The sequence below is a fragment of the Sinocyclocheilus anshuiensis genome, unplaced genomic scaffold, assembly GCF_001515605.1.
Source record: "Sinocyclocheilus anshuiensis isolate Anshui unplaced genomic scaffold, SAMN03320099.WGS_v1.1 scaffold250, whole genome shotgun sequence".
In the NCBI taxonomy this organism is placed as follows: Eukaryota; Metazoa; Chordata; class Actinopteri; order Cypriniformes; family Cyprinidae; genus Sinocyclocheilus; species Sinocyclocheilus anshuiensis.
Genome location: NW_015547652.1, coordinates 18202 through 28281, shown reverse-complemented (window position 1 = coordinate 28281; position 10080 = coordinate 18202). Strand labels below are relative to the sequence as shown.

Below are 10080 nucleotides of genomic sequence, written 5' to 3'. Positions count from 1 at the left end.
GAGAGAGTGTGTGTGTGTGTGTGTGTGTGTGTGTGTGTGTGTGTGAGAGAGTGTGTGTGTGTGTGTGTGTGTGTGTGTGTGTGTGTGAGAGAGAGTGTGTGTGTGTGTGAGAGTGTGTGTGTGTGTGTGTGTGAGAGCGTGTGCGTGCGTGTGTGTCTGTGTGTGTGTCTGTGTGTGTGTTTGTGCGTGCATGCACGTGAGTGTGTGTGTGTGTGTATGAGTAAGTGTGTGTGAGTGTGTGTGTGAGTGCGTGCGTGCGTCCTCTTTCATTCTCCATCATGTTTTGCTGATGAGTTTTCTGATTATGAATGACGTATGAAAACACTGATGATTACAAATGAGTGAATATTGCTGCAGATCTTATCAGTGCTGGACAATATATCAAATATTAACTAGATAGTGAAGTTTGTAGACCAATTTTAAGGTTGGCTTGAGAAAACCTAGTCTGAAAGTTTAAAATAGTTTAAGAATCTGTAAGTTTTAAGAATTTAAGATTGAAATTTTAAAAGCTTGTTTAATGGTTTTCAGTTAGAAGTAGTTTTTAGTAGTTTCAGTCTAAAAAATCATATCAGCTCAATTGAATTCATTTAACTTTTATGAATTTATTCAGTCTTTGGGCCCTTTGAAATCTAATTAATTTTTTTCCAAATTCCAATTTTTTCCCAATAAATTTTTTTCTGGATTTTAAAAAAATCAAATGTTATGTTAAATGTTATAAAATTACCAACTCAATTGAATTGATCAAACTTTAACATTTTATTCATTCTTTGAGCCCACTGAAATCAGTTTTTGTTTGTTTTCTATCTTTGTAAAATTCAAATTATTCTATTTAAATTTAATTTTAATTCAATTTTAGTCATAAAAAAATAACATCAACTCAATTGAATTGATAAAACTTTAACAATTTGTTAAATCCTTGGGTCCTATACAATTAGTTGTATTTTTCCAAAATTTAAATTGTTCTGGATTCTGTTCTTGATTCCGTTTTAATTCAATTTATTAAATTTTTCTTCTAGATGGTTGCTAGGAGGTTGCTGTGCAGTTGCTAGGGTGTTTTAGTGAAATAAATATATAGGTAAATATCGCTGCTTATTATCATTGGTGCATACAAATGAAAATGATTAAATATTAAAAAGCTTCTATCTTTTTTTAAGCTAGATTGTTACTTTACATTTTAATATTTAGAATCTAATTGGCTACAAAATCATTTATACACACATACTGAGATATATATTGAATATAATTAAATCAATTGTAAAATAAGATTTTTTTAAAGCTATAAGCCCTAAATAACTGTAATCTGTTTTTATGAGACGTTTGCTAAACTCTAATGGCGTTTGTATGAAGCGACGTCAGTATTTGATCGGTTTGATTCAGCATGTGATTGTCGTTCATTGCGGTTCGATTCCTCGCGATCCGGTTTTCCTCTCCGAGCGACGGATCGCTGTCTGCTCGCCCTTCATCGGGCTGGTAATCCCCTGGACCGCGGCCCAAGCCACACTTCCTTCTCAGCGCTTCTCCTTCCTCTTATTGGCTCTTCAGCAGCCTATCAGCCTGCAGCGAGGCTCAGATGCAGAGAAGGTGTTGTAGAGCATTAAGCTCCCAACCGCCACGACCACAGAGGAAGTCTGAAACAGGAAGTCGTGGGTTCAAAGTTATCACTTTCACTAGTCCAGTTTTTTTGTGTGTGGTTTTTTTTTCAGAGTAAGGTGGCTGGTTCCTTTCACACGTGGCAGGAGATATCAAAACTCTTTTGCTTTCACTTGCTGTTTCTCATCCTTGAGCTCATATGAAGCTCTGTTCCATGATTAAACGAGTTTCGCCTGACCGGACGTCACATGTTCTAGATTCCCGGTGTCCCACAGTCTAATACGTGTTTGTTTTGTAGATCTGCGTGGCTTGGCAGCGGTTCCTCGTGGCATGACGACCACTAACAAAGGAAACAAGGCCTTGAAGGTGAGCGCAGTCTGTCTTTAAAGGGATAGTCCTCCCAGAAATTAAAATTCTGTCATTATCGACTTGTTCCAAATGTGTATGACTTGACTTTCTTCTGCAGAACACAAAAAAATATATTTTGAAGAATGTTGGTAATCAGTTTCGGTTGCCATTGAATTTCAATATATTGACAGAAAATACAATGGAATTGAATGGGAATCGATAATGACACGAGGGTTAGTAAATAATGACAAAATTGTAATTTTTGGGTGGACTACTACATCCATGTTATTAATGATCATCATTTACTCACCGTCGTTCCAAAACTGAACACAAAAGGTATTTTGAAAAATGTTGGTTCCCATTCACATCCATAGTATTTTTTTGTCCATATAATGGAAGTCAATGGGAACCAAAACGGTTTGGTTAACAGCATTCTTTAAAATATTTAAAAGACATTTAGAAGAACACAAAAGGAGATATTTTGAAAAATGTTTTAGTTTTGGTTTCCATTGACTTCCACTGTATTTTATGTCCATATAATGGAAGCCAATGGGAACCAAAACTGTTTGGTTACCTACATTCTTTAAAATATTTAAAAGACATTTAGAAGAACACAAAAGAAGACCTTTTGAAGAATGTTGGTAACCCAACAGTGGATGGTCCCCATTGACTACCATTGCATTTTTGTCAATATAATGGAAGCCAATGGGAACCAAAACTGTTTGGTTCCCAGCATTCTTCAAAATATCTTTTTGTGTTCTTCTAAATAAGTTGGATGTTAACTAACGCTCTCCTGGACCCTCAGGTGAAGAGGGAGCCCGGCGAGAACGGGACGAGCCTGACGGACGATGAGCTGGTGTCCATGTCGGTCCGCGAGCTCAACCAGCACCTGCGCGGCCTGACCAAAGAAGAGATCCTTCAGCTGAAGCAGCGCCGGCGGACACTGAAGAACCGGGGCTATGCCGCCAGCTGCCGCGTCAAGCGCGTCACGCAGAAGGAGGAGCTTGAGAGGCAGAAGGCGGAGCTACAGCAGGAAGTGGAGAAGCTGGCCTCGGAGAACGCCAGCATGAAAGTGGAGCTGGACGCGCTGCGCTCCAAATACGAGGCTCTGCAGAGCTTCGCCAGAACTGTGGCCCGAGGGCCCGTGGCCCCGGTTTGTAATGCGGCCGTCCCCATCTCCCCCCGAGGGCCCTTGGCCTCCGTCATCGGGCCCCTCGTTCCCGGGAAGGTGGGAGCCACCAGTGTTATCACGATAGTTAAATCGAAAACCAATGCGAGGTCTTAGTAGCGCACGGAGAGCAAGGGTTGGTCAGTGCATGAGGGTTTAGGTGCGGGACGCTCCTGATGGAAAACCCCTTCAGTACTCTCTAATGTGGGCTTTTTCTGGGTTACAAACGAAGGAAAGCACATCTAGGATGGTCAATTCACTTGGGCTTCCAAAACGATCTCCAAATTGCTAAACTCGAATCTAAAACCATGCAGCCAAATTTTCCTGGTGGATGTGTGTTGTATTGCTGTGAGATTTGTAATTTTTGTACAAACTTCGGCGACTTTGTATCGTGCGTTTCACATGGGGTCCAAGTGTTTTCTTTGTCATTGTAATATTGTACTTTTTATACAGCGTTTGTGTTGATTTTCACTTCGTATGTGCTGTTGCGCCATTTTTCCGTCCTTTGGTTTTACGGACTGCAGGCACAAAACACTTTAAAACTCTTCCACCGTCCAAAGGAAAAGCTTCCCGCGGTAGGAGAGTATCAGCCAATGAGAAGCTCCCGTTACCTGAGCCTCATTTATGCACTGACCAATCGCTGACGGGCAGGAGGAGAGGAGGCGGAGTCAAATCAGCTGAAGTTGTTCATATGGTAGCTATCAGAATCTGACACCAGTTTATGCGCTCCAGTCGTCCGTTTCAGGACAGGAGATTGTTTTTATTGGCAAGGCAATAACAGGTTTATGTTATGCGACGTATTGTGTTATTTCATGCTGTGCGACCTTCACGCTGAAGGTTATCATGTCTGTCGCTGTCTGTAAATCCAGAGAGATTTTTTTGTGTGTGTGTGTGTGTGTGTGTGTGTGTGTTCTGTGCCAGCTTTTGGACTAAAAACAAGAAAAAAAATCCAAGTTTCTGTTTTTGAAGGACGGACTGTTGCGTGACATAAACTGGTGAATCTCACAAGCTTTACCATAACTTTGTTGCTGTGACATTGCGTAACGTATTCTAAGAATCTTTGTCTATATGGTGGAGTCTTGAATTTTATATATAAAAAAAAATTACAGAGTATCTTGCATTATTTATAAAACATTTAAAAAAGAAATATAAAGTTGTTTGATAGCTCTCTTTTTTGCAATTGTACCAAAAGTGGCTTAACTATTGAAGTCAATAGCTTTTTCTAGTGGCTAGGCGCGTCAAACTGTGGAGTAGCGCGTGTGGTGTGATTTGTACTGGTGAGGTGGCGGTGTTGTTTACGACGTGGATGTGAAGCTCTTCTGATTTCAGACGAATGCGCGCGATGAGCGCCGCTTACCCAGAATCCCCTGTGAGCGTTTGTGCGCTCCATGTTTAAGTGTATGGGACACAAACGCGAGCGCAGGGATGTATGGGATGTGGCCACATTGCTTGCGTTTAAGTCCTTTTATGTGACGTGTGAGTTTTATATATTTTTTGGTGTAAAACGTTTCTATGGTATATTATATTTGTTGTTGTTTTTTTCTTCTTTTTTCGAGTTTTTTTCTTTTAATGCCAGGGAAGTGAAAACCAGCTCTTCTTGATGGGACGCTGCTCAAAATATTCCTTTTCTCAACCTTAAAAAAAAAAAGAGCTGTCCGAAATTGTTTCAGGACACTATCTGCAATGTCTTTTTTTTTTGGCCAAATTGTTTGTCCAGACGTAAAACTCAGAGCTGTTGTAATGGTGCGCTCACGTCTCTTTAGAATTACTGTAATTATTAGACCTTGGACTCTGAAGTTGTTTCTGTTGCAATGCACATAATGCTAAAAAAATATGTGGCGCCTCGCACATCCAAATCAATCAATCAGTTTTTCTAGTTAAATTACAGAAACTTATGAACACACTAGAAAACACATGTTTGCATGGTCACAGAAATTTGAATGAGCAATGTTTCAGTCAACTGATCTCCCTCAGGCTTACAAACCATATAAACTATGAGCAGCACATCATTTAAATTGAGTGCAATCAGCTGTTGGTAATAAATCGCCTTGCCTCCGATTAAACTAAACACATTTACAAAAATTCACATTCACATAATTATTTATTACTAACAGCTGATTGTACTCAGTTTAAGTGATGTGCTCACACGTTTGCATGTTTTGTAAGGTTGATTTACCAAAATGTTGCTCATTAAAATTTCTATGATTATGCAAACTTGAGTATTTTTTAATTTATAATGCATGTAATGCTAAAATGAATCCATGTGTTGCTTTGTTGTTGTTGTGGATGCAAAGGGGTGAAAAAAAACTTCCTGTAAATTTTCGAAAATGTTCAAAAAAATTCTGGAAAGTTTCTGGCAATTTTCTGCTCTTTTGCAAACTTAGTCGTTGATAACCGTGAAATACTCCATCAGTACATTGATTTTTAGCTCTGTGTGCTCTTACGGAAAGCTGAAGCGTTTATAAAATGCATCGTATGTGTTGCAGAATCTTCCACTTTGCCTGTTTTTTTACATGACGTCACAAACTCTTTTGTAAAGAGGTGATGCTTGTCACTCAGAAGCTGATATTTGCAGTAGTATTTGCGATATGATGTGAACGCAGCATTAATGCTCTGAAAAATGATTTATTACAGCACAAGGTTCTTTATCGTTTAGTCTAATCTTGTGACAGTCTGAATGATTTTTCCCTGATCCGGTCTGATCTGATCCGCACTGATCTGGCATTTTAAGAACGGATTCGTTGTAGGTGTATTTGTGCGACGGGTTTTTTTTTATTTCTCGATGTAAATCAACAGAAATATCTTCCTCTGACTGGCTAATCTGTGAAATCGTTTCGTAACCAAGTCTTCGGCATTGCTTTCGTAACCAATGGTAGCGTTTCTCCTATCGGCTGTGGCGGTTTTGTGGCGTTTCTATAGGCGATGTATCGAACGGTTTTAAAGACGAAAAAATCTTCCTCACAAACGATGCCCAATAATGAGGCTCCTGATCCTCTGGTGAATTTCTCTTCCACGAGGAGCAGCTCGTTCACGTTTGTTGTCGTTATGGTCGTCGTGGTGACTCGGTGTTAAAAGTGAACTATATGCAAATGAGCTGGCGGTAGGGAGTGGTTACGACCTCTCGGTAGGAATCTAGTTTTCTGTGCTTGAAGTTGTCGTCCGTGAATAATCGCAGCGATTGATGACGAGCGCTAGATTTACCCAACAAAGGCTCTGAAACCGAACGTTTAGTTTCGCTGTTAGAAACAGTGCCACGTCCCACGAGGCCGACACAAACAATCATTCTCTTAGAATTACAAATATTAACTTAAATGCTTAAATCTAGACACATTTACTATGAAAGAAAAATGACTTGATTTTGATATGTCAGAAAATAATGCTTAAGTGAGTTTATAACTGAAACACGAAGAATTAGAAAACCAACTTAATTCAAAGGAAAAACTAGTTCATTTTCATATTTTTTTTGTTTTATGCATAAAATCACTTAATTTTGATGCAGTTTTCAGAAAATAGGGCTCCAAATGTTAAGTGAGTTCATGCTTAAAACAAGAAAAAATAAGATCAAACTCTCTTAATTTTGATACTTTTTTTTATATAAAATGAGACTTCAAATCTTAATTGAGTTTATAACTGAAACAAGAACAATTAGGAAACCAACTTAATTCAAAGGAAAACTAGTTCATTTTTCATTCCCTATTGGCAGATATTTTTCTTGTTTTAAGCATAAAATCACTTAATTTTGATATTTTGAAAAAAAAAGAAAAAAGATACAGTTTATGAAGTTTATGCTTACAACAAGAAGAGATAAGCATAAACTCACTTAATGTTATGCCTTTTTCAAAAAAATAAGACTAAAGTTTAAAACAAGAACACGTGTGTGTCAGCAGGGTTAGAAAATAAACCTAATTCAAAAACGTAAACAAAACAAAATTTTTTTTTTTTTACTCCTTCTTGGTTTATGCATAAAATCACTTAATTTTGATGCAGTTTTCAGAAAATAGGGCTCCAAATCTTAAGTGAGTTCATGCTCAAAACAAGAAAAAATAAGGTCAAACTCGCTTAATTTTGATACCTTTTTTTTTTATATAAAATGAGAATCTTTAATGAGTTTATGTTTAAAACGAGACAAAAATCAGCCATAGGGGTCAGAAAAATGATCTTGTTTTTCCTATGAATTAAGTTGATTTTTCTGACTCCATTGGCAGATTTGTTTTCTTGTTTTTAGCATAAACTCACTCACTTTTGAAAGCATTTTTCAGAAAACCTAACCTTAAAACTTAAAACCTTATTTTAAGCATAAACTCACCTAATTGCTACTTTTTTTGAAAATAAGATTTACATTTTTATTGATTTCATAGTTAAGAAAAAGCAGAAAAAATCTGCCAATGGAGTCAGAAAAATCATCTTGTTTTTCCATTGAATGTTTATTTCTCTGACTTTAATCGTTTTAATCAAACTCACTCCATTTTCATCATTTTTCAGACTTAATATCTAAATTCATTTTGCATCTCAAGTACACTCTTAAAAATAAAGGCGCTTAAAAGCTTCTTCACAGCGATGCCACAGAACAAGCGTTCAGTCGAAGGTTCTTTAAAGAACCATCTCTTTCTTACCTTTTTATAATCTGAAGAACCTTCTTTCGCCACAAAGAAGCTTTCGTGAAACAGAAATGTTCTTCAGATGTTAAAGCTTCTTTATGGAACCATATGTGACCCTGGAGCACAAAAGCAGTCATAAGGGTCCATTTTGTGAAATTGAGATTTATGCATCATCTGAAAGCTGAATAAATAAGCTTTCCATTGATGTATGGTTTGTTAGGATAGGACAATATTTGAAAATCTGGAATCTGAGGGTGCAAAAAAATCTAAATATTGAGAAAATCATCTTTAAAGTTGTTCAAATGAAGTTCTTAGCAATGCATATTACTAATCAAAAATTAAGCTTTGATATATTTACGGTAGGACATTTACAAAATATCTTCATGGAACATGATCTTTACTTAATATCCTAATGATTTTTGGCATAAAAGAAAAATGTATAATTTTGACCCATACAATGTATTGTTGGCTATTGCTACAAATATACCCCAGCGACTTATGACTGCTTTTGTGCTCCAGGGTCACATATAGACAAAAAAGGTTCTTCTATGGCATCGTGAAGCACCTTTATTTTTAAGAGTGCAAATGCATGTTGATTTGAGGATGAAAAAAAGACAAAAATACAGAGGAAGAGCATTTTTTGCAGTGCAATCTTGCCAAAACCGCACATATCTCTTGCTGATAGTTTTTAATGAATCCGGATTCAACCTGTTGCCGGGCAAATCCTGAACTTCCTTTGAGTCGCCGGCTTTGTCCTACTTCTCCCGCAAACTCTCATCTCAGACTCCCACATTATCTGGACTTGCATTCGCTCTCGTCACGGCCCGATGTGCTTCTGCTCGCTCTCTCTCCCGGGCCTCGTGGGACACGCATTAAAACGTTTCCTTTCAGGTTGAAGGAAAAAAACGAGTCTAGGATCTTCTCAAGAGTTGATTTCTGGTCTAAGAGAGAGACCTTTTTCAGTCACTAGCTCTTCATCCTGCTGCTAAATGGATGGGTTTCAGTGACTCTTCCTCGACTCTGATCAATAACACGAGGAAAGAGCACTATCTATGTTCTCTAGAGGTGAAATAACATGCTTTTAGATGCACTTCAGCTTCTTAATATTCTCGAATCGAGCTTTCCCCCCCCCTCTTTTGTGACTCATAAGTGACTCGGTCAGAAATGTGTCAAGCTGGATTTTTTTTGTCTAAAAAAAGAACATTTGTTCTGTTGTTTTTCTGTATGGGGTGTATTAAATGAAGATATCATAGCTCTTCGTATGGGAAGTATAGATACCGTGGAAGTCCATTTAATTGTAAGTATTTATCAACTAAGTTATTGTACTTTTGCAATCTGTAGATAAGTAATATAATGTATTGGTATATAAATATCAGTCAGTCGGGCGTCTTTAATTTATTGATGTATATACTGTATGTTTGTTGATATACAGCTTACTTTATTTTGTATATGACTAATAAACACATTTTGAAAAACAGCTGGTTTGTGGGTTTTATGTCTGAGGAGTGTGGCATTAATGACCTAATTTAACACGCATAAGAAATATTCCTGAATTGAAGCCTTTTTTTTTAGGTGTGCCGTGAATAGCATTGCCACATTTTATTTATTTATTTATTTTGTCATGGACCCCGAGCGAGCGAGAGACGGATAGAAAGAAAGAAAGAAAGAAAGGTAGCAGATGACCTAGTTTGAAGTCGCTCTCGGCGGTGTATTTTTGGCCTGACATTAGTAAAACATGAGCGAGTCTTGAGGGACGTCTGGAGACGGATCCGTGTTTCTGATGGAGTCCCTCGTCTTCATCTTCATCTTCATCTTCATCAGGGTCTGCAAATACACTGGAGACTCTTTCCTGATATCTTCAGTTCCTACAAATATACTGCTGTGCACAAAACTAACATATTTAAATATTTATGTACAGTTATTGCAATTATAATTTCTTTTATATGTATTTATATATATTTACATATATATATATATATATATATATACACTAGCGGTCAAAAGTTTGGGATCAGTAAGACTTGTAATGTTTCTAAAGAAGTCTATGTAATATGCTGATTTATTATTAGAATTATCAACAGTTGTGCTGCACAATAAAAATTGTTCTTTCAGTTTCGGATGTGCAGAAATATATTATATCGCTACATTTAGTTTATTATATTTCTGACTGATTTTAAATCAAGCATTATAACAACATCTGCATCTTGGCTGCTGGTTAGTTAGCGTATTAGATTGTTTAATTATTATTTATTTAGTTTTAACTGTGAATAATTTTACATTATTTATTTGAAATCTGTATATATATCTGTATATTTGTAATATATATATATATATATATATATATATATATTACACACACACACCTTTATTAGCCAA

The 10080-nt window shown here is 37.0% G+C and overlaps 1 protein-coding gene across 1 annotated transcript in view; it reads left to right on the top strand.

Annotated features, from left to right (window-relative positions):
* Positions 1–4638, top strand: part of mafgb (v-maf avian musculoaponeurotic fibrosarcoma oncogene homolog Gb) — a 27672-nt gene extending 23034 nt beyond the window's left edge. The window contains exons 2-3 of the mRNA XM_016504206.1: positions 1889–1956; positions 2744–4638. Of these exons, the coding sequence (XP_016359692.1) occupies positions 1889–1956; positions 2744–3223 (548 nt within the window). The 3' untranslated portion in view covers positions 3224–4638. The remainder of the gene's footprint in view (positions 1–1888; positions 1957–2743) is intronic.
* The last annotated feature ends 5442 nt before the right edge of the window (positions 4639–10080 follow it).